Source organism: Trichomycterus rosablanca, chromosome 13 (assembly GCF_030014385.1).
Source record: "Trichomycterus rosablanca isolate fTriRos1 chromosome 13, fTriRos1.hap1, whole genome shotgun sequence".
Classification (NCBI taxonomy): Eukaryota; Metazoa; Chordata; class Actinopteri; order Siluriformes; family Trichomycteridae; genus Trichomycterus; species Trichomycterus rosablanca.
This window is the reverse complement of record NC_086000.1, coordinates 24,373,006-24,398,752: the sequence shown is the minus strand read 5'-3', so window position 1 is coordinate 24,398,752 and position 25,747 is coordinate 24,373,006. Positions and strand designations below refer to the sequence as shown.

The window sequence follows — 25,747 nt, the reverse complement described above, 5'->3', positions numbered from 1 at the left end:
GTTAACGGCACTATTTTTTTTAATCGCGTTAAATTGAGATTGCGTTAATGCGTTATTATCGCGTTAACTTCGACAGCCCTAATATATATATATATACTGCATTGGAATTCTCCTGACATTAGTGGGTGATTACACATGTTATTGACCAACCCTAAATGACAATTAGAGTACAATACAAACTTTTGACTAAACAATGGCAAAAATTTATGTATCTTTGGTATCTCAAGCCATCACAAAAATAGTGCATCTTTACTTTCTCTTAAGTTTCATTAAGTTTTATTTTTGTATTTATTGGTTTATTTAACTTAACAGTATGTAGATAACAATGTTCATGCTGACAGTCTAATCATGTAATATCAAACATCTTAAAACACCCATATTTTAGTTATTTTTTGCATTTTTTTGCAATGTTTTAGAAATCTGAAGCTAATATTGTAGCATTCAAAAAACTATTACAGCACAATAAAAATATTTGCATTTGTCAATAGCAGAAAGACAGAAATATATTGTTAATGTAAAAAATGTTCTAAGAACCTCTGCAGGAAAAAAGTACTGCAGTCATGCAGTAGAGGAGGAAGATGATCTCATTATGGAAACAGTTTTGTGGAACTGTGTCCGAAAGCTTGTAAAAATCCTCAGGATTTCTGCCTTGGCACTTTCTGTCATTAAGCAGTAAACTACTGGATCTGCCACACTATTAATTGTTGTGGTTGCAACAAATACCATGTAGTAGTCTCTGAAACCTTTGGCATAGTCACAGCTTTCAGGCTCCAACAACCCCCTAAGAAACATGACGACCTGGAAGGGGGTAAAAGACACCATGTATATTAGGAAAAGAAGCAGAAGCAGGTTGCGGATCTTTTGGCGTTCACTGGCCACTGTGGATACACTCTTTTGCAGAGATACGACTATCTGCTGAAAGCAAAATGCCATCAGGAATGTGGGGATAAGAAATCCAAGTACTGCTCTCACTATCGCTGCGTGGGCTGATTGTGTGGTCATGGGTATTCTAGTATCACACAGTCGACTAGATGAGAATGTTTGCAGTTCTGATGTGTATGCTAAAAGTCCAATGTGTAAAACGATTTCAATTAGCCATACAATTGTGCTGACCAGTATGGCTGTTCGAACCTTGTGTACCTTGGTAAAGTGTAGAGGGAAGACCACAGCAAGATAGCGGTCCACAGAGATGCAGCAAAGTAGGCCTGATCCAACATAGAAACTATTGTACATGATGACTTCAATGAGACTGCAAATAGTGTCATTTACTGGCTGCCTTATAGCTAGCATGATCCATACAGGCAGAGTAATGATGTATAGCAGATCAGACACGGACAGACTGACCAAGTACACTGCCAGGGTGTTTCCTCTTCGCATTAACACCCATGCTACATACAAGGACAAACAGTTACCTGGAAGTCCGAAGATGAAAAACAGACCGTAGGCTGTAGGGTACATGTAAGCATCCACAGTGTCGTTGTATGTGCACAGAGATGAAAATTCATCCTCGTTGATGGATTCATTCGAAGCCATGATGACTCCACGGACTGCTGTCTGAATACCATAAATGCACACATTTCATTTCATGCTGCGTGTAAGTAGTCGAAAATGTTGGTGCCATGCAAATTAATGCAAATTAATATATTTGCATTATGACAAGTCTCTGATGTGGAAGTGTTTTCAAAGAAGAGAAAGAACCTAACTTTGTTCTGTTGTTGAACTGTTTTTCATGTGGTAGAGTTGGTAGCACTCAGCAACAAGTGCTGGGGACCTGGGTTTAATTCTAACCCCCAAGTCACTTTTTCCTTGAAGTATACTTTGGTGTCCTCACACCTCCTGAAAACATGCAGAAGGCCAATTAGCTGCTCTAAATTCCCCCGAGGTGTTAGTAAGTTACTAAGTGACTATAGTATTAACTAAAAAATAGTACAAGGCATTTGGTAGCTAGAGGGATCAAAATATACACAAACATAATTGGCTATGTCTGAGGGAGGCAGTTAGCAGAAGCCCTGTGATGGATTGGCACCCAGTCAAGGGAATTCCTGCCTTGTACCCAGTGTCCCCTGGTTGAACTGGACCTGCTGTGACCTGATCCCCAGGTGGGGCTTTCCGGGTCCTTTTTGTGCGGAGTTTGCATGTTCTCCCCGTGTCTGCGTGGGTTTTCTTCCGGGAGCTCTGGTTTCCTCCCAAAGTCCAAAAACATGCAGTTAGGTTAACTGGAGACACAGAATTGCCTTATAAGTGAATTGGTGTGTGTATGTGTGTATTTGTGTCTGCCCTGCGATGGACTGGCGCCCCATCCAGGGTGTTGCTGTGTGTCTTGCGTTCATTGAAAAGCTACCCTAAGCGGTTAAGAATGTGAGTGAGTAAACTGAACAGTGCAGTGGTCCCTATAATGACCAACAGGCAGGTCTAAAATCAATACTTTAAATTTATTTAGGTATGACCCACAGGCAGGTCTGAAATTAATCATTTAAAATTTTTGGACAAATATATGTAAACAGACAGGCAAATGTTTTAAAGATTAGGATTTGGGATTTTTCCTTTTCTAACTTTAATTTTAATTTTTATTGTCTTAACAAATTGTCTTTTATTTAAATATCATGATAAAAATGCCTTATACTAAAGTTTTAATATAAATATTATTTTTGGATATTTTTTTCTTTTCATGTGGACACATCTAGTATCAGACAAACCAAGCATCCAGTATATCACTAATAAATGTATATTAAAAATACATATTTTATACCACAGAATGTGAGATTTACATTAAAATTTCAACTAAAAAGAGATGAGAGTTTTCAGTAACACTCTAAAATAAAAGGTTGTGGTGGGTCAGAAGCTTTTTTTCCAGAAACAATGAGAACAAGACAAAATACACCCTGAACCCAGAGAGCAGTCCATTGCAGGATACCACACTCACACCTAGTGGAAATTTACTGTAGCCAGTCAACTGACTTACTGTTTTGGGAGGTGGGAGAACAGACCAAGGAAAAACTTAGCAAACTTTGCACACAGTGAGCAGAGAATTAGAACAAACCTGAACGATTGAAGAGGTACTCAACACTTGTAATTTTAGATGAAATATCTAAGACCTTGTCCCTTTAGTATAAATAAGAACAAGCAAATGTACGTTTTAGTACATGTATTTTGGGAAGTGTAACTGCCACACCAAGTGTAGTTTTTTATACATAAGAAAAACATCTGTTTTTTTCCCTTGAATTATTTTTTGATGTACTAATCAATTCACACCAAAAACATCTGTTTTCTTAATCATTTATATTCAAAGGGATTAATGAATTTCTGATGCCACTTTTTATTGGACCATTTATTAAACAGTGCAGTATTGTGCAACATTTCTGTTCAATGTAAATTCCTTATAGCCCTGCTGTAGAATTCCTTTCCCTGTAGAACCATACACTGTAGATACAGCTCATATTTCATCCATGTGCCTGTTTTTCGTTACATTGACGTCGTGCCTCTCACTATAACTTGAGAAGGAGATGAACTTTCCAGTCCAGTAGAGGGAGTATTTGATCATCTGTCAAGAGGAATGCAGGGCATATAAACATTGTAAGGTATAAACTGGGGAATTTCTGGTATAGAAGCAAACTGTGAACCAGCCCCGGTTCTGGACTGCTTCGCTGGGGGTGGGGTTCATGTTTTTAAATCCAGAACTTTATTCAGAAATTAATTTGTGGAGGGATGATGACAGCAGAGATAATGATACTGGTTTAAATGGAAATATAAGGTAAAGAAATAAACTGGTGGTGTCTGACTTGAGACCTCAGATGTGACTCTGGCAAGTTAGTTGATTTTTTTTTAAATCAGAAAACGATGCATTTTAGGTTTTCCTACAATGTATGTGTATTAAATGCAAAATTCACACGCACACGCACACGCACACGCGCGCACACACACACACACACAGGTATCAAGTAAAGTCTGACAGATTAGCTGCTACTAACTACATTTTCGGCATTTAGCAGATGCCTTTATCCAAGGTGACTTACAGTAGTGTGACAGTATACAATCTGAGCAACTGAGGGTCAAGGGCCTTGCTTAAGAGCCCAACAGCAGCAAACTGGCAGTGGTGGGGCTTGAACCAGCGACCTTCTCATTACTAGGCTACAACTGCACGTTTTTGTGATTGCCTTTGCTTGCGTTGTGCTTGGCCTGGCTGCGAACAATCAGATATTCTGAACAGATGACAAATGGAACATTTTGTTATTCACAAAACACAATAAGAAAATTATTAATTTCTTAGAAAGCAACTCTTTACCAATTCTAACAAAACATTTTATTTAATTTCCTTTGTATAAGATAATATGATAGAAGATAGAAGACAACATGAATAAATACAAAATACAGCTCTTAAATAATCATTCCATTTATTAAAGATAAAGATGTAAAACCTATATCACCTATGTGAAAAAGCAAGTGCCAAATCCAGTTGTGCCACCCTTGGCAATAACAGCTGCAATCAAACTAAGGCAAGTGAGGGCTGCAGTTCTTTAGATCATCACTTCATCTGGGTTTTATTTGTGACCTCCTGGATGAACCATTGATGCGAAAAGGTTCACCACTGTTCCAAGTTTTCTCCATTTGTAGATAATGGCTCACACTATGCTTTGCTGGAATCCCAGAGCCTCACCAATGGCTTTACAACCCTGTCCAGACTTTTAGATTTCAATGATTTTGTTATGCAACTGTATTTGAATTTCTTTAGAACATGGCATCATGTGCTACTTTTTCAGATGTATTACCATGCTTTATATTGCCAGACAGGTTCTGTTTATGTGATGTTTCGATTTGACAGGTTTAACAGTAATCATGCCTGGGTGTGGCTAATAAATTTGAACATAATTCTTAATTTAATTTGGGTAATTTGATTTAGTAGCAAGTGGGACAATTACTTTTTCACATAGGGCCAAAAAGAGTTGAACAGCAGTTTTCATTCAGTAAAATAAATCATCATTAAAAAAACATTGTGTTTCTTTGGTTTATCTTTTTAATATTAAAAGTAGTTTGATGGTCTGAAATGTAAGTGTGACAAATATGCAAAAATAAAATAAGTTGAAAAATGGGTGAATTTTTTTGCACTGTATTAATCTTCAGAAATTTAATTAGAATTGGAATGGAACTTACTTTTATTCAAAACCTTTATCATGGACACTACCAGCTGGCATGTTTTTTGAGGTGGGGATCAGCCGCACCTCCAGTAATGCTGCTGACTGGTTATGTTGATATTATGTACTATTTCCTCAATATTAATGTGCACTATGTTCAAGAAGTGATGTTTGGATGAAAACAAAACAGAAATGCTGTTAGAATAAACTGCTGGAACTGCCTAAATTGCCACATATGGTAAATGTTTAGATACACCTCACAAGTACTGTTGCAAATAGAGACAACCGCCTGAGAATTTCCAGACCACAGAACTCGTTAATGATTACAAACTTTTATATTTTCAGTGCTGTATTATGTATACCAGTACATTTGTGCCTGATTACATTTCCACACAATATGACAAAAGTGTAATACATCATATATTCATTTATAGATGTGTATATTTTATAGTTCTGATACTACAGCACAACAGGCTTAATTTGTTCACTTCTTTGAACATACGTTGATATAACTGATCGCTGCATTGCTGTAGCAATAGATGCAGTAGAACTCTTCCTCCTTTTATAGATTTCACTAACTTTCCTCTTGAAATAGTGCCCCGAGCAAACATACAGTAGTGGATTGAGACAGCTGTTTAGAAATGCCAAGTATGTAGAGAACTGTGATCCAATGTCTAAGATGTGAGACCAGCTATCTATATCCAACACTTCAGTGTCACATAGAGTATCCAGGAAGGTAAAAATATTAAATGGAGCCCAACAGAGGAAAAAAAGCAGGGTTACGGCGCACACCAGCACTGTGGCCTTCCTGTCATTTTCATTCTGTGGCCGAACCCCCTCCCTTCTTTTGTGAAGAACCCATACAATGTTGCAGGTACAGAAAACAATAGCCAGAAGAGGCAAGGCAAAGCCCAACAGGACCAACTGACGATTGTGGGCCAGTTTCCAGGAGTCAGAAGGGTAATGGATTATACAGGCTGTGGTATGAAAATACGGGACATACTGCACTTTTCTGAAAGTTGCAGTGGGTACGCCCATGCCAACTCCAAAAAGCCAGACACAGAAGCAAATTATCTTGGCATTCCGTCTTCGTCTAAACCATCTCGCTTTCATAGTCAGGACTAGAGCAAGGTATCGGTCTATGTTAACCATCACCAATATGTAAATGCTGGCGTACATGTTGACGATGATGGAGAGGTTAACAACTTTACACAGGATCTCTCCATATGGCCAGTAGAAGTCATTTAGGATGTTCATGGCCCAGAATGGCAGACAAGTCAGCAATATCAGATCAGCCAATGCCAAGTTCCCTAGGTAGATTTCAGGCACGCTCCACTTGACTCTTTGTAAGAAGAATACCAACAGCACAAATGCATTGCTCAAAATACCAACCAAACATACAATAAAGATGTATGGAGGAACTAAAGCATTAAACAGACACCACTCTGAGGAGTTGCACGTTGACGATGAGAAATTTGTAGAATTTAGATCCTGGAATGAATCCACATATATGGGCTCCTGTTGATCCATTCTTTGAAAAGAAAAGAAAAGAAAAAACAGCTATAACTTTTTTTTTTTAAGAAAAAAGTTTCAACATACAGTGAGTGCTGTGAAAAAATATTTGCCCCTTCCCAATTCTTCTGTATTTGTCACACTTGAATGTTTCAAATCAAACGGCTTTTAAAGTTAGAGAAAGATGACCCAAGTACATTTCTTGAATGTTGATTTTACCCTATGTGAAAAAGTAATTGCTCCCTTGGCTACTTAATCAACCAATCTGAGAATCAGGTTCAATTTCACTAGCCACACCCTGGCATGATTACTGCCAGACCTGTTAAATCTGAAGATCACTTCAGAACCAATGTGATACAGGATAGAATGTCCCACAAACAGCTCATTGGATTAGTACTAAGGCTCTGAGACAATGTACAATATTCTACAATAAGAAAGACACTGGGCCAAAAAACATCTAAATTATCTTTAAAACTTTTGGGATTATCATGGACTGATCATTCAAACACTGCGTTCCACTATAAAAACATCATTCCAACAGTTAAACTTGGTGGTGGTTGTATGATGGTCTGGGACTGTTTTGCCTCCACAGGACCAGGGTGACTTATTATAACCATGAATTCTGCTCTCTATTAGAAAATTCTGAAGGAAAAGTTCTGCCCATCAGTTTGTGTCCTAAAGCTCGTGCTCAGTTTAAATTATGCAGCTGGACAATTATGACCAGATGAAAGTAAGTACTGACTTGAATCATATTAAGATAATGTGACAAGACCTTAAACAGGCAGTTAATGGTCCTTCAATGTAGATAAACAATTCTGCAGATAAACAATCCTGCAAGGAAAAATGGACCAAAATTCCTCTACAATGATGTAAGACTCGCAAGTTGCAACATTTGATTGCAGGATGGAATAAATGGAAAGATCATTTAAAAGCTGTATTTTAAGTTTAATCATTTTGTCTTTTAAAAAAATTAAAACTAGTGACAAATTAGCAAAGATAGAAGGAACCGTTTCAGGGCCAAATACACTTTTCACAGCACTATACATGACAGTGTATGTCCAATGGACAAACCACATCAGGAAAGAAGAACAGTTATTACAAATTGAAGATTATTGATTGGGATAGACTAGACATATGCTAAATGACTTTATCCACAAAATTCAAATTCACTTTAATGGCCCAGCCTAAAATATCCTATTTAATATTAGCGTTATTATGCTCTTTACAAAAAAAACCAATTTGTTAATATGTAGAATGTGGTGTAAGGGGTACAAATCCTGGACTCCTGTGCAGTGGTAAAAATAAATCAGTCAAATGAGTAAATTTTCCCATATTTCCTACAATTGTCTTTACTGTTATAGACCCCCCCCCTCTGTATTTAACAGTAAGCAGCAATTCATCTAGGTGATGAATTGCTGCTTACTGTTAAATAAAGGGGGGGGGGTGTCTATAACAGTAAAGACAATTGTTTACAATTGCAGCATTTAGCAGACACTCTTATCTAAGGTGTCTTACAATTATGACTGAATACAATGCATGCAATTGAGGGTTAAGGACTTAGCTCAGGGGACCAACAATGGCAACCTGACAGCAGTGGGGCTTGAACTAGGGACCTTCTGATTGCTAGTCCAGTGCCTGAACCACTGGGCAACCGCTGCCCTGGTTCAGTGAGTTATCATGTGGTTCAGTGAATGGTTTGCATGGCCAACTAACTGTTTTACAGGACCAGGAGCACCATATGATGCAAACACTTTTACTGATAACTTTTGTGTATTTCAGAGAAACAATATGCCCTTACATAATGCCAAAATGGTTTAAACATGGTTTAAGGACTCCAACCACCAGATTTGAACCTCACTGGACATTTATAGGAAGTTTGAAACACATACTGGAATACAGATCTTCCCTGAAAGATGTTTGTCTTACATGCCACCACAAACCACTTAGGGTGTGTATGTTAGTATTTTAAGACTTACATTTTAAAGCTCCCAACCCATCTAGAGAATGGTTTCAAAGTTGTTTCTGCTTTTATATCTAAGAACATTAAACACACAATGGTAAAACATATTTCAGTATATGCAGTAGTACTAATTTTCATTCAGCTGCGCTAATAGTTAAACATCTATTGGCAATGTTACACTGAGAGATTATGTAATAAAGCCAGATCAAAATAATACTTACCTTACAAGCAAGTCTTTCTATATGATCCAGACTGCTAAGATCACGCACAGCTCTTTCTGATTAACTGAGCAGTGAAAGGGAGCTGGGTGTACATAGCTGCATTCCTCCACTCCCACAAAGCTTAAATGATAGGTCTTGTTTATAATTCTGGCTTCTCACTCTGCACTGGTGATACAAACTGCTGATACAAACTGATACAATAAATCTGTATAAACTAGAAATTTGTCAAGGTAATTGCTGTAGGCCCTTTAATATTTACATTATTCAGCAAATGTTCACAAAATAACGTTTTTGCAATGCTTTATTTTAACTGGCAGGGAAATTGTTTAATATTATAAATTACTGTGATCTACAAAATCAGTTATTGCCCTGGGACAGGATGGAAAAAAAAACACATTGAAAGGTATATTATAATAAATTACAGTCAGTATAAAACACCTTATATTTAAATTAAATATGTGAATTGTGTGTGGGTGCCTTACAGTGTTAAGATTAGAGAACCTTGGCTTTCTCCAACCTCCTAAAACATGAAGAAGATGGATTGGATACTTGTAATTGCCCCTCTGTGTGAGTGAGTAAATTATTTAGAATATGATGACCAGCAATGTACTGTGGTCTGTCTGGGCTGTATTCCTACTCTGTGTCTCTATGTCCAGTAAATGAATTGAATGAAATGGCAAGTTAAAACTATTAAATAACTGCAAAAAAAGAAATCTTAAATTATAAAGTAATATAAATAATTATACATTAAAATACATTATATGATTACTGTAATTATTGAACAGGGACAGAACAGTTAGATACAATGTACTAAATTAAGATACATGTGATTAAAATGAAACCACAATTACATCATGCAAAAAATTATTACAATTCATTTAAAATGACCACTGGCTTTAATTTTGGCCAAGACTGGTTTAAACAGGTTCTAAACAAGCTTTATGAGATTTAAATTAGTTAAATAACACCATGATTTGCAACAACTTTCATTATCAGTAAAGACATAGACTAAGAATTTAGACTAAAGCCTTATGAGTTTATAATGTTGGTGCAGTTTACTGAAAAATCTCATGATCAAATCATAAATGCGCTGCAGCACATATAAACATGATCATATCAGCTCAAAGATAACAAACCAAGTCATGTGACATACTTTTACTAACATAAACAGAGGGTATTTGCAGGGTATGCATAAGTATCAGAACTGTAGTGCCATAAGAGCACTTATTATTATTATTTTTTTTAATTATAAGTGCATAAATTAAAGAACATAAATGAGTATTACCTAAAGATTATAAAGAAGAATTACATCAATGTTTTTATACCATCATTTATATATCTGTAGTAGCTGCCTGGTCAGGGTCACATGACATGACAGTAACATATTCAACTATCCTGTGGACACCTGATTTTGAGCTTGTTAAACAATCTCTCTAAAATCATTGCCTTTAATATGAAGCCTTTTTCTTTTTGCAGCTGTAACAGCCCTTACTTCTCTGGTAAAGTTTTCCTCAAGATTTTAGGGTGTGTTTGTGAGAAGCTGAGGCACTGATTGATGTTGGCTGAGAAAGCCTGGCAGACAGTATTCCATTTGATCGAAGAGGTATTCAGTAAGGTTAAGGTGAAGATTATTCATACCAAACTCGTTAAACCATGTCTTTATAGATTTTACTTTGTGGACAGGGCACAGTCAAGCCGGAACAGGAAAGGGCCTTGTCCAAACTGTTGCCACAGAGTTTAAATCCTGTACTTTAAGATTATAGTATTGGTTTTCTACACTTGTTGGCAATATATGTGGCTTAAACACCTAGACTCAATAATTAGGAGGTGTGCTGTATGTATTGTTTGCTATATGGTGTATTCCAAAAACAAATTATTGGTGTAAAATAACTTAAAATCTTAGTATTTTAGCACTATATAACCATTCAACATAAAACAAACATAGTAAAACATACCTATTATAGAAACAAGGTACAATTCTAGTACGAAGCATTTGTAATGAAAACGTACAGTTTTTTTTTAGGTTAGGTAACTGTTTTACCTTATTTAGGACTGCAGTCAGTTAGAGCCAAGTGTTGCCAACTGTCCTATTTTGGGGTGTCCCCTTTTTAGATCAAAATGGTCATGTTTCCTTATTCCTCTTTATGTATAACTTTTTGTATAACTAAACATTGGCAACCCTAATTAGTGTATTTTTAAGTTCATCTAACAATGTACTGGCAATGAAAATCACTAAACAGCAGAGGTCACTGTGTAATCACTATCTAAGCACTTCATCTCACACTCTCGTGCACTCGGTATATCTCACACTTGAGTAGACTTTGTGAGCTGGGGTGCTTCCACAGCTTAGGATTTGTTCAAATACCCCTTTAGCTCTTTGTCTAAACTGTTTCCCAACTATCACATACAGAAAAGGGTTTAGAGAGCTGTTGCTGTAACCAAGATAAGTAGAGAGTTGGATACCAATGTCCAGACCATGAACCCACAGACAACCGGAGATGACATTAAAATAATAAAGTGTGTCTAGAAGCATAACAATCTGAAAAGGCAGCCAACAAAGAATAAAAACTGAGAGCACAACAAGGACCAAGAAAGCAGCCTTCATTTCTGCTTTTAGTGCTGAGCACCTTCTCACTTGTTTGTCGCTTAAAATGATAATAATATGATAACTGCAGTAAGTTACAAGGGGTACAGGGATCAAAAAGCCCACCAGGTTGACTGTCATGTTATACCGCAGCCTCCATCCATCATGAGGGTAATCCAGGTAGCATGCCTCTACCTCGAGATCAGGAAAGAACCGCACTGAGCGGAACAGCAAGGCTGGAAGACTAAGCAAAAAGCCTGCAAGCCAAATCGCCACGCAGACGGCCTTGGCATGGCTAGTGCCTTTGCGCCTTCCCATGGTCATCGGCCTAGCCAGCACTAGGTAGCGGTCCAGACTTACCAGGCTGAGGAAGAGCACGCTGCAGTAGTAGTTCATGCCGATTATAAGGTTGACCACTTGACACATAGGCTCCCCAAAAGACCAGTTGAACTTGTGGATGACAGTGATGACCCAGAAGGGAAGGCAGCACATCATCAGCAGGTCAGCAGCAGCCAGGTTTCCGAGATAGACGTCTGCAACCGAGCAGTGCCCTCTCTGGATGCAAAAAACCACAAGGACAAAGGCATTGCTGAATGCGCCCAGCACACATATGATGGACATGTAAGCTGGCTGTATGGAATAGACCCAGTCCCAGGCATCTGTGTGGTTACATTCTAGCACCTTCCTGTCCAAGTGTGTCAGATCTGCAGTCATGTTTAAAACCATTACAACTGTTCCAGTGAACCTTGTAAAACTCAATTAAACTTTTATTTGTAAATAAATAAGTGCTATTACAGAGGTAATCATGTGAATACAGAAAGAAATGCTGTAGGAAAGCAAATGAGATCAAGCCAAAAAAGTGTAGAGGTGGCAGGCACCCTCCTTTTATTACAAGAAGGACAACAACTGCACATGGTTACTAATGGACCTCTAGAAACCTCTTTAAATAAATGACGCCGATAAACATCAAATGGAGGCAACAGATGGCTTATCTTATCTGCCTGACTTCACACTGGGATAGCACTGAGTGCCATGCCCCTCATGGAATACTTGTGGGACAAATAAATAAATAACAAATTAAGGATCATATGGGCTGTCTTTCCTACATTGGCTTGGATGAATAAGTACAAGTACATCACTGTTTTGCCCATTATTGTAAATATGATTATTACTTAAATAGGTGCTTCTTACTTTTTTAATCAGCTTGGTGCAAAAAAATGGCCACTCACTGGCTGCATAATCATAACATTGTATGTATAGTGTTCTAATGCATAAAGACAATGTTAAATGCTTATTTTTGATAGGCGGACAGGTTTGCATCAATATCTTATACCTGGACACCTCTAAAGTAGATATCACATGTAAAACTAGTTATACTAAATTAAATAAACTTGTTATGTGTTGTCAAAAAACAATTAAAAAAGATATCTGGTCAAAAAACTATGTCAATATTTGTTTTCATTAAATTATTTATTGATTCATTTATTAAAGCAATAAGTCACGAGAGGCAGTGCGTTACTGCAATTTTATCACGGGGAAGGATGTTCCACTTTTTAATAATGCGTTGGACAGTTCTTAACCTGATTTTAGTAGTTTCAGCAATCTCCTTAGATGTTTCCTCTGCTTGATGCATGCCAATAATTTGACCCTTCTGAAACAGATTAACATCTTTTCCACGACCACAGGATGTCAGACATCCCAAGTCTCCCGTAAGTTCCGGGAGTCTCCTGCATATACATAGCGGCTCCCCGATGCCCGCAAGTCAGATAAAATCTCCCGGAATCTAGAACGAGCGGCCAAGAGCGCACACACACGCGCACGCAGGCAACACAGACTTTTTTCCCCGATCCCGTATTAAATCCGTTATCTGATTTACAATCTAGCGCACTGTGTAGGGAACATAAATCAATTGTCTAATATACTGTCTAGTGCACTATGTAGGGAACATAAATCCGTTATCTGATATACAATTTAGTGCACTATGTAGGGAACATAATTAATTATGTAATACACTATCTAGTGCACTATGAAAGGAACACAAATCATCATCTAGTTATACTTTCTAGTGCACTATGTAGTGAACATGAATGCATTATCTAATACACTACCTAGTGCACTATGTAGGGAACATAAATTCGTTATCTGATATACAATTTAGTGCACTATGTAGGGAACCTAAATCCGTTAACTAATACTATGTATTATATTATGTATGAAACATAAGTCTATTATCTAGTACACTATCTAGTGCACTGTAAGGAACATTAATTCTTTTCTAATATACAATCTAGTGCACTATGTAGGGAACATAAATCTATTATCTTTCACACTATGTAGTGCACTATGTAGTACACATTAATGTGTTTGTCACGCAAACAGTTAGCTTAGTAGCTCAGTTAGCAGCTCCTAAAAGTTCTGTTATCACCCATATCCTTTGGTGTGTGCTAGAGGTTTTTTAGCTTTTTTTTTGGGCTTGGGGGGTCGGGGTCGAGGTCCGGGACCAGGGGTACCTCCCTGAAATGAGTTTTTGCAACTTGGGATGTCTGGGATGTGTCTTTCGACATGGTTGTTTAACAAATGAGAAGCTACTCACTGCGTCAGTTAGGGTTAAATAACTTGTTGCCAGCTGAATTATAATCACCCATGCAGTAATTATCCATTGGGAGGCTCTTACTTATTTGCTTAGTTAAATCCAGGTGATGACCTTTTTTTTTGGCCAGGCAGTGTGTGTGTATATATATATATACACACACACACAAACACATTTAGGGCAATTTTAATATCTCCAAATAACTGCAGATTTTTGGAAGGAAACTTATGGAAAGAAACCCATGCGCACACAGAAAAAACATGCAAACTCCACACGGAAAAGACCCTGGTCACCCCACCCCACTGCACCACCGTGCTGTCCAATTTGTTTTAAGGAATGGTAAAACCAAACAGATTTCTTATACCTCCTGATTGAATTAAACATACAGGTGAAGTGGCAACTTGCATGTAGATTTATTAAATAATGCACTATATGGTCAAAAGTATGTGGGCACTTTCTAGTATATTTCAGTCACAATCGTTGCTAATAACAGGTAAATAAAATCAATTATAGTATTTGATGATTCCAAATTTAAGACAGCAGGCACACTAGCACACCAGAGCTGACATTTCGAACTCGTCGGTTCGAAACTCAGCTCTGCCATCCAGCAGGCTGGGCCACTACAAGAACATTGATTGGCTGTTGTTTATACAGGACGGGAGCCAGAGCCGGGACCTCATAACTGATGCAATTATGACCTCTGCTGGCTGGTTGATGGCACCTGTACAGAGTCGAGGAACAATGATTTGATCAGGGTGTGGCTCTCTGTACACAAAGCTGATCCGCATATGCACTTGCCTCATGCAGGTGAAAAGATGCAGTTGGCTACTGCACATGTTTCGGGGGGGCGTGTGTCAGTCTCGCTCTCCTCAATCAGGAGTGGAGATCAGCATCGGTAGAGAAGAAGCTTAATGCAATCGGGTGATTGGATATGACTAGATTGGGAGGAAAATTGGGAAAGATGCAAAAAAAAAAAAGCATGTTCAAGCATGGTTTGGGGAGTTTGTCCTAGACAGAGCCTAAACCATAACTAAATTAATCCTTCTCATCCAACATTTGTACCTGCCATCAAAAATCCCCACATATACAGTCCAAAATCTTGAAGGTAGTTTTCCCAAAAAAGTAGCCTCAGACGGGGAGGGAATTCCATATTAATGACTATGGTTTTGAAATGAGCTTATGGTTAGATGTTAGATGTATTTTTGGACAAGTGAATAAACATTATATACATTTTTCATTAACCTTTTTAAATCCATCTACATCAAGGACACCAATGACTGTGAAGTTAACCATACAGAGTAAATAATGAAAATGAGTAAATAAATGTGTATTAAATTGTGGGCTGTATATCCGTGTGTTGTAGAACACAGACTGTGGACCACTTGGAGCATTTAGTATTGATCCACTGGATGACACTAGGCTAGCCTTTTTACAGTGTTTGTGACTTTTAGGCTATCTACCTACTGCAGTTCTGAAATATGAACTTTTTTATGACTTAACAGTCCCAGCCACGTCTGTGCTAAAAACCCAGAAGTTTTATTTTCAAATTACAATTACACAGATGAGATCAGTGTTTAAAAAACAGATTCTTTACTAAAAGCAAAAGAAACAGATGACAAGTTGTTTCCAGGCTGCATGTACCCACCCACACAGTCAAAATGGTAAAGTCCTGCTTATTGCTAAGCCAGGACCTTGTGGTCATGTGTGGGTGATGTACTCACTAGTGGCTTTTTAGACAACATGTCTCGACAGACAGCAGGCTTCAGGGAAAACACAAGACACACCAGGCTTTCCACAACCAGAGAGACTGTGACACATTTTTTAAATTATTCAACCCATTATATTGTCATTATATACACATTAGAAACGGCCAAAAGCAACAGCTGTACACTTTATTTTTAGTTGTTTTTAACACAATTGTGACTTGGTTTTCAGTGGTTTACATAAGAAACCATCACTGAAAGAATGTGAAAATATTTACAATATTATTTATTTGTTCTTTTTTTCCCAATATCCAGAGATGTAAATACACACTTCTTTTTCAAATAACTATTATTCCTCTTTTTAATCACTTAACACCACATATGATACACACTTAAGCAACACTACACATTATAATCTATTATACAGCATTTACAAGTTACAAGTTATAACATTTCTCCACTTATATTGTATGCACATATTATCTGTATCATTATAATACATTACATAAGAAGTGTACTAAGTTTAAATCAACTATGATAACAAAAACTATTATTCATAAATTATTCAAGAAACTAAAAGTTGGAAATTAGCTGAGAAATCATGCACCTAGGGATAAATATAGAGATGTACAGTATGAATATGTACGTACAATGTTTGATAGATTGTATTAAATCATACAACAAGTTTCTAACACATGGGTCATTTTGCTGTGTTATGTTTTGTTTTCTCTACAGGATTTACAAAAAAATTGCAAAAAATAAAATAGTAAAATGTTAGTACAAAATTCCTTCCAGATTTTTCCATTTTTACAAAGGCAAAAACGACCTCTTGTGGTTTATCTGAGTTTTGGTGATCTAAAAAATAAAAAAAGTTATAATGTACGACGACGTATTAGCGCCACTATAAAAAACATTTTAAGTTTCAATTGTATGAATAAAGTCGAAATATTATGGCCAAAGAGTGTGCAGCCTAAGTTCAGAGAAGCATGGGTCTCAGTACCTGGATTGGCACGCAAGCGCTGAGGGCAGCCTATAATGAGCGTTACTGTGGTTATCTAATAACCCATGATTATTTTTGGGTCGTTGTTTGTACTGAACACTTTCATTCACATGACATGATGACTATACCTTTCAATGCAACCATTTAAAGCGATGCCATACAGCTTTAGTTTATCGTACGAGTCCATGAGGCTAGAAGTACTGGCAACGATGCAGACGCCGAGTGCACTGGTGGCGCACGTTCTTCTAAATAAACACAGTTTATTGCAAAGCCGTTTTAGCATCCTTAAGCTAATAACAAACTGGTGCTGATGTGCAGGAGATTGGGGATTTCTTTATTTGTGAAACCGATATGAAAGTATAACTTTACAAAATCATGAACAGCCCTGATGTTAACACAAGGAGGTTGCTATGGCCATAATATTTTGACTTTAATCTCAAAATCATTTCGACTTTAATCTCGAAATCGAAACGTACTAAAATATTTTTCTTTAAAGTGGCCTGCCGTCGTAATAATGAGATTTCATCAAATACAGCACACCATATGGCCAAAAGTATTTGGAGGCCTACCACGAGCTTGTTGGACATCCAATTTTAAAACCAAATTATATTAAAATAGCGTGACCTCTATATGAACCTTTAAGCATATAAATTTGCCCATTTAGTCACTGTTTGGTGGGGCTGAGGTCAGGGCTCTGTGCAGAGCACTGGAGTTAGTTTGAACCAAGATTTTCTTCATGTCTTTATGGACCTTGCTATGTGCACAAGGGCACAGTCACACGGGAGCAAGAAAGGGCCTTCCCTAAACTGTCGCTGCAAAGTTAAAAGCATATAATTTATTTTATATAATTGATTTATTACACCTGTACATCTATTTATTAGCAAATGTTGTGGCTGAACAGATTAATTAAATAGAGAGGATGTTTCAATACTTAAGGCCATATTTGTATTTAAATTATTGTATTTATAAATATACACTATCATAATTTTATTTTAAGTTTTTACCATTAAACTCTAATAATTTAAAAGAAATTAAATCTTATAACATTGTTCTGCTTTATTTTACAAGTTGTAACTTTTTCAGATCACAAACCAGGATAAGTGGCCGCCACCTGACACCAACTGTAGCGGTTTTGATTACATTAGAATAAAAACAACCGTTTCTTGAGATTTCCACTACTAGTAGTACATGGCAACACAACAAATTTACCATAGTTGTGATGATGCATTTAAAAATACTTATTGATAAGGTTTTGTAAAAGCACACTTTAGAGGACAGATCAAAAAGTGTCAATATTTTTTTAACTAGCTCTCTGAGTACCATTTAAAGCATTATCAAGATGTAGAAAGTGTATGGCACCGCCAGCACCATGTCTTAATCGTACAGTCTGTCAAAATGTGAAGTTATTATTGAGTGGCATCCCTTTTGGAGTAAAATTTCACTCATCTTGCTTCCTTTTATTAAAATTTTCGCTCTCAATAAAATGATTTTGTTCTATTTGAATAAGATCCATGATGCTATTTGTTAATAATTCCAACAGGATGTGTGATCTCTTATGATGTAAATGATTTCCGAGTTGATGAGTGAAGCTCTTTCACTTTTGTTCTAAAGTTTTTGCCAACGATCACATAGAGGATGGGATTAAGAACACTATTACTTAAAGCCAGGTATGTAAATATCTGATTACAGATATCCAGTCCATGTTCAAGTGCACATCCACTAAGTACTTTGGATCTCAAAAGAATATCTAAAAGAGTTACCAGATGAAAAGGAACCCAACAAAGTAAAAAAGCTATCAGAACAGCTAGCACCAGTACTGTGGCTTTTCTCTCTTTCTTTACCACGTTAAACCTATCCATCACTCGCCAGTGCAGGGCTTTTATTATCTTGCAAGTGCAGAAGGATATGACAGACACAGGAATGATGAAGCCCAGCAAAATGAGCAGAATGTCACAGGCCAGTTCGATCTCGCGGGTAGGGTAGTTCAGTATGCATGCAGTGACCGAGTACTCTGGGATTAACTTCACTTCCCTGAATTTCAATGCTGGGATGCTCAGGAGGACTCCCAGACACCAGACAGCCAAGCAGCTGAGCTTGGCATACCAGGGCCGCCGCATCCTGCCATAAGTCATAGCATGCGCAAGAGCCACGTAGCGATCTGCACTCACTAGCACTAGGAAGTAGACGCTGCAGAACATGTTCATTTTGATGCCTGTGTTGACCAGGCGGCACATCAGAGAGCCGAACTGCCATTCAAAACTGTTGGCCACATTGATTGCCCAGAAAGGCAGGCAGGACATCATGAGGAGGTCAGCCGCAGCTAAATTACCGAGGTATATCTCAGCCACAGTGCAGGCATTCTTGTGCAAGCAAAAAACCATAAGGACAAACACATTTCCCAGGATTCCCAGAACACAGATGACATACATGAAGACTGGCTGCATGGTATACAACCAGTCCCATGCCTCTGATTCATGGCAGATGCTATGATTTAATAGATTGGTGGAATAAGATGAAGGCATTGTTCCCAGGATTTCTGGCTCCATGTGATGCCTGTCAAAAGAGATTTTCGTTTGTTAATAAAAAAATTTTTTTATAACATAATTCAACCAAGTAACTATAAATATTAATAAATATGTAAAATATAAATTCCACCCCATGTCCTCCTACCATTCTATAATAGCAAACCTGCAAAAGATTAACCACACATCCACAATATGGCTGTAACATGAACCACATTCAGCTTTTAATGTTTTGTAAATATAAATAAATGTTAAATTTATTGCCTGCAACACACTAAAAAGTTGGGACGGGAGCAATATTAGAGTAAAAAATTTTATTTTATTAAGTATTAAAATGACACTTTTTTTTTTTAAACATTCCACAATAAGCAAGTAAATTGGCAACAGGTGACGGATCATAAGGTTTAGACTTTGCAAGCAAAGATGAGTAATGGCTCATCACTTTATGCCAAACTTTGTGAGAGAATTATCAATCAATTCAAAAAGAACAATACTCAATACTCAAAAATACTTTAGGTGTTTTATCATCTACCGTACATAATGTTGTGTAAAGGTTAAGAAATCTGGAGAAATCTCCAGAGTATGTTGGGCAAGGCAGGAAACCACTGATGAATGTGCATGGCCCTCAGATTACATTGCCTGAAAAGTCATCATGCTACTTTAAAAAAAATAGCCACATGAGCTAAGAATTTTTTTGGAAAACCGTTGTCACTTAACACAGTCCACCCCTGCATTAAGAAATTCAACCTGAAACCCTATTATGCAAAAGGAAAGCCATACATAAATTTTATGTAGAAATGTTTCTAAGTTATCTGGACTCATATCAGATGGACCAAAAAACAGTATAATTGTAGCTTATCTTTTTTTTTTATATTTACATTTTTGGCATTTAGCGGACGCTTCTATCCAAAGCAACTCACAGTACTGTGGCAATTGAGGGTTAAGGGCCTTGCTCAAGGCCCAACAGTGGCAACCTGGCAGGGACAAAGAACCGGATGTGGGTCTCTCTCTGTCAGAATGCGATTACGTTCTCTGCCGGCTCATTAGAGGCGCCTGCACAAGAGATGAGGGAGAGTGCCCTTAGGGTGTGTCTCTCCGCATGCAACGCTAGGTGGCGCCAGACTCATCAATGTGTGGGTGGCAAAGATGCATCTGGCTGCTGCTCGTGTTTCGGAGGGGATATGGGTTGGCTTCGATCTCCTCTGTCAGGGCAGGGTTCGGCATAGACAGAGAGGAAGCACGATGCAAATTGAACAATTGGATGCGCTAAAGGGGGAGAAAAAAGAAAAAAAAAAAGAAAAAAAAAAAAAAAACTGATTGACTTGGTAAATCCCTGTTTTCAATAAAAAGTGATTTATTTACTGTGATCATTTGACCTCAAACACTCACCAAAAGGTATTAATTAATGAAAAAACATGTTTTCTATTTTCCCCCCCAATTTTCTTCTCAATCTAGTCATTTCCAGTTACCCGATTGCATTACGCTTCCTCTTTACTGATGTTTATCTCCCTCCTGACTGAGGAGAGCTGAGGCTAAACACGCCCCCTCCGACATGTGTGCAGTAGCCGACTGCATCCTTTCACCTGCATGAGGCAAGTTCATATGTGGATCAACTTTGTGCATCAGTTATGAGGTCCCTTCCGGCACCCCCTTTGAACAATAGCCAATCGTTGTTCATGTAGGTGCCCAGCCTGCCGGATGGCAGAGCTGAGTTTTAAACTGACGAGTTCAAAATGTCAGCTCTGGTGTGCTAGCGTGTTTTACCTCTGTGCCACCTGAGCGCATGTTTTCTATTTTAAACCAGATCATATGGCTATTACTTCTGTAGTAAGAAATAACCACATATTGTTAGAAACATCTCATGATTAACCTAATTATAGTATCTGGGAGGAAAATAGTTAATGATCAGAAGAAAGATGTGAGAGGAAGGAAGTGAACGATGCTGCATGCTGACACAGCAGAGCATTAATAATTAGCTTTCATAGAGATCAAGTATTCAGTTATTTATAGTTATACATATAAAATGGTCTGAAGGCAATTTATTCTAATGAATTTTGTGATGATGTTGGTAGAGCAATTGTTTTAGTCAGTATTAGTAAACAATGCAGTGCTGTAAATCCAATTTGTTGGCAGAAATTACTTATTTAGTGTAAAATAATGTTTGTTTTCACAATAATATTTAAAATATAAAAAAAATCATATTTTCTTTAATAAACTATTAATAATTAGGAGGTTAGTTTCCAGTATAACATCAGTAGTTAAATATTAGTGCAAACCACACAAACCAACCTGATGAGCTGCTTGTTTGCATGTTAAGCCTCATTTCCTTCCTATATGTCATTCTTATCTTAGAACCATCAGTAAGCTTTAATTATTTATTCATTTTATCATTATAAATGTTCGTAGTTTTTTTATAAAACATTAATCTTAAGGTTATTTTGTGGAACTTTGTGAGATTAGAATTTACAGCTGCTCTACCTGTGCTTGTGCAAGAAGCCAGCTAACATTAAGGTTGAAGTTAAGGTTGTTAAGATTGAATAGATTTTTAAACTTCTAAAATAAAGTTTTAACTATGTAGTATTTTACTCTCGATACTGTTGCCTAAACTACAGTGAAACAAAGTAGTATTATGTTCTTGGGTTTTCATTCACGTTCATTTCATTTTTATCAACCGTTTTAACCTGGTCAGGGTTGTAGCAGGTCTGTTTTCACCAACAAACACTGGGCAGAAGGCAGGAATACCCTGGACAGAGCGCCAATCCATCGCAAGGCCAATGTTTTTTTCCTATTTTTTTTTTTACACCTATTATCACACAGAATATCAATCAGCCCGATCTATAAACAGAATTTACAGTTCACTGTTCATTACATTTGGGTTGAACTACTATACATTTACCCACTTTGTATTTGTATCTATTACAAAAACAACATTATATAAAACTGTAAGTAGTTCTATAGTAAACTAGAGTAAATATTCTATAATTTATTTTACAGTATGCCAAAACTGGTTAACATTATTTTTACTGGTATACTTAATACAGCAAATTGTTTGATTAATTAATGTGCTATTTGCTATTATACTGATTAAAAATGTATTACAAAAGTTTAGATACAAGTCAACAAACTCAAATGCTGTTTAATGTATGTCCCTATGTCATTTGTATTATTGCTATGTCAGTAACCACTTCTACCAAAAGTTTTAATAGTCACTTATATGAATTACTGTGAAAATGACTTACTAAATCTAAAATACTTATGTAAAGACAATTCTTACTTACCCTATGTTATCTTCACTCAGCCTATGGTTTACACAAAAGCCGGTCGCAATTCACTGAATGAGACCCTATAGAAAATCGATCCAGATGTGTTTTCTTCTCCAGATGTTGTCACTTTCCCTCTTGCACAACTCTGCAGCATACTGCCTAGCCCAACTCCTTTAAAACCCACTAAACTGCCTCTAAAAGTGTTGCCACAACCAGTCCTTTCCTCCCCTTCTCTTTTTTCATGAATCACAGTTTCCTGGCTTAAATAAGACAAAGTGATTTTTTTTTCTTACACCAAATATAGTCAGACTGTTTATTTGTCTAGACTTGACTTATTAATTGCTTGATAAAGTAGTTTTATAAAGTATTTGAAGTCATGACCCTATAAAAATGTGTTTAGAGAGACACCAATGCTGCATCTTCTGCCTCACTTATATAAATAAGACAGTAAAGTGGGGGAATTACATGCATCTACATTAGTGCTTTTCACCATGCTAAAACTAAAATTAACTCAATTTGGCAGAAACTACAAAAACCTACTAAAAAAATTACTGGTTAGTTAAAATGTTTGGATATTTCATTCTAATTTTATTTGAACACATCTTACATTTTAATTACTTAATACTACTACTACTACTACTACTAATAATAATAATAATACATGTTGCATGACTTACCCACCTTGCTGCCCCTTCAGCAGATGAAATGAAGTGAACTTATGTTCATATTGTAATGGCAATCAATGCTCCTCACATCTGCAATTAACACCATTTTTCTTTTGCTGATTGTCTCAAAGGGATTATTTCAGTACAGAAAAGGCTCTTAAAATGCTGTTATTATTATAGTTGCCATTAATGACCACATAAGTCGTATGTGCCATCTTAATTGTCACTCATGTTGTCTTCATACTTAATTAATTCTAAGTGCATTATCATGTATAATCCATTACTGACCACAGATGTGTGATTTCTAATCTGTTGTTTGGATTGTGCACTTACGTTCTGTATGCTGGAATAAATAATTCTCTCACTTGTCCCCTTAAGGGGTTTCACTTAATGCACTGGACTCCCCAGACAAAATATTAGTTGCATGGATCATATCTTTCCTAGTTCTTTGGTAGACCTAATAGCTCCAGTCATATAAGTTCATTGGAAGTTGGCCTTGAGCAGTGTTAATTTCGTTGACGAATGATGTTCGTCATAGTTTTCGTCAACGAACTTTTTTTTCATGACGAAAACGAGACGATAACTAAATAAAAACTACAAAAAAGAATAAAAACTATGACGAAATGAATCGACACTTTCGTCAACGAATAAAAACGAGACGAAAATGTTTGGCAGGGATGACATCCAATCAGAACTGATTTAGTTTTGTGGAAGGTAGGGACAAGTTAGAAACAGATCCAATCATAACTACTTTAGCGTATGTGGAGGGGCGGGTCCGGGTCCTTTCTGTGTGGAGTTTGCATGTTCTCCCCGTGTCTGCGTGGGTTTACTCCGGGTGCTCCGGTTTCCTCCCACAGTCCAAAGACGTGCAAGTGAGGTGAATTGAAGATACTAAATTTGTCCATGACTGTGTTCAATATAAACTTGTGTATCGAATAAACTTGTGTAATGAGTAACTACCGTTCCTGTCATGAATGTAACCAAAGTGTAAAAACATGACGTTAAAATCCTAATAAACAAACAAACATGTATTTTAGTCGACTGAATCGACTGTAGATTTAGTCGACTATATTCTTATGATAATTAGTTGACTAAAACTAGACTAAAACTAAAACAATTCAGATGACTAAATTATGACTAAAACTAAATTACATTTTAGTCAAAAGACTATGACTAAAACTAAATCAAATTTTGCTGTCAAAATTAACACTGGCCTTGAGCTGCATTACAAGTTTTGAATAAATAGTCAAAGCAAGCTCATCACTATGGCTTATTGCTTTTACTACTATGTACTGTAATATTCCATTAGTATAATAGTATAGTATCTTACTGTTTACACTTGCTGACCACATTATTAGGCACACAGACCTTGTTTGTACATGTTGTAGATGCACAGTTATATGCTTAAGCTATGCAATTTTTTCACGTGTTGTTCTGTACCTGTTTTATTAATTGCTTTATATTTGTGATTGGGTAACTACTGTCCTCCCAGCATTGACGTTTAGGTGTTTAATGACCCCAACAACACTGCTGCACCTGTTAATAATTGTCTACCACATAAATAACTTAGTAATTAACAGCAAAATATCCAGCAGTAATGAAATACATTCCAGACTTCTTCAGACTATGGTGTTCTCTGTGGTTCTTTTTGGATGTGATAGCTGGACAATAAAAAAGCAGGGCAAAAATAATACTGATGCCTTGGAACTTTGGTTCTAGCAAAGACATGGAGTTGACAACAACCTATACTGTACTTACAAGATATGAACAAGAGGTGAACAACATCTTTAAGTATGTATGTAGATGTACACTAAGTTGTATACACCAGAGCTGACATTTTCAAACTCAGCTCTGCCATGCGGCTGGGCTGGGTGGCTACATGAACAACGATTGGCTTGTTGTTCATACAGGGTGGGAAGCCGGATAGGGACCTCATAACTGGTGCAATAACGACCTCTGATGGCTGATTGATGGTGCCTGCACAGAGCTGGGGAATAATGCATTGATCAAGGTGTGGTTCTCCGAACACAAAGCTGATCTGCATATGAACTTGCCTTGTGCAGGTAAAAAGATGCAGTCGGCTACTGCACATGTGTCAGAGGGGGCGTGTGTCAGTCTCGCTCTCCTCAATCAGAAGTGGACATCAGCATCAGTAGAGAGGAAGCATAATCGGGTAATTGGAAATGACTAGATTGGGAGGAAAATTGGAAAAAAAGGTTGTATAGATAATGTTACTATGTTGGCTAAATAGAATGTTGTGGCTAATAACTGGCATCTAGTATCATTGGATGACATGGTAACTGTTTGGTAAAATAAAACAGAACACCAAATTCAAACCCCATTTTCAAAAGTTTGGACATTTTATAAAATGCAATAAAAGAAAAAAATTTGATTGAATTCTCTTAAATCTTTATTTAACAAAGTATAAAGAAACATCCCATTTTTCATTGATCATTGTATTTTGTAAATATGAACACATTTAGAATTTTATATCTGCAACACATTCAGAAAATGTTGGGACAGATGCATGTTTAGCACTGTGTTTATTCAGCTTTTTAATGGTTTGTGAACTGAGGACTCTGATTGTTGCAGTTTTGC

General features: G+C 37.0%; 4 protein-coding genes across 4 annotated transcripts; all 4 read right to left on the bottom strand.

Annotated features, from left to right (window-relative positions):
* Positions 1-558: 558 nt before the first annotated feature.
* On the bottom strand, positions 559-1,533 carry LOC134324849 (ovarian cancer G-protein coupled receptor 1-like). The gene has a single exon (XM_063006730.1). The coding sequence runs from the start codon at positions 1,531-1,533 to the stop codon at positions 559-561; it is 975 nt and encodes a 324-aa protein (XP_062862800.1).
* A 4,055-nt stretch (positions 1,534-5,588) lies between these two features.
* Positions 5,589-6,659, bottom strand: bdkrb1 (bradykinin receptor B1). Its single transcript, XM_063007981.1, has one exon. The coding sequence runs from the start codon at positions 6,657-6,659 to the stop codon at positions 5,589-5,591; it is 1,071 nt and encodes a 356-aa protein (XP_062864051.1).
* A 4,441-nt stretch (positions 6,660-11,100) lies between these two features.
* On the bottom strand, positions 11,101-12,120 carry LOC134324848 (B2 bradykinin receptor-like). The gene has a single exon (XM_063006728.1). The coding sequence runs from the start codon at positions 12,118-12,120 to the stop codon at positions 11,101-11,103; it is 1,020 nt and encodes a 339-aa protein (XP_062862798.1).
* Positions 12,121-18,252: 6,132 nt separating this feature from the next.
* On the bottom strand, positions 18,253-20,796 carry bdkrb2 (bradykinin receptor B2). The gene is made up of 2 exons (XM_063006727.1): positions 20,774-20,796; positions 18,253-19,183 (listed from the first exon to the last, which is right to left on the bottom strand). The coding sequence occupies exons 1-2, from the start codon at positions 20,794-20,796 to the stop codon at positions 18,253-18,255; spliced, it is 954 nt and encodes a 317-aa protein (XP_062862797.1).
* Positions 20,797-25,747: the final 4,951 nt, after the last annotated feature.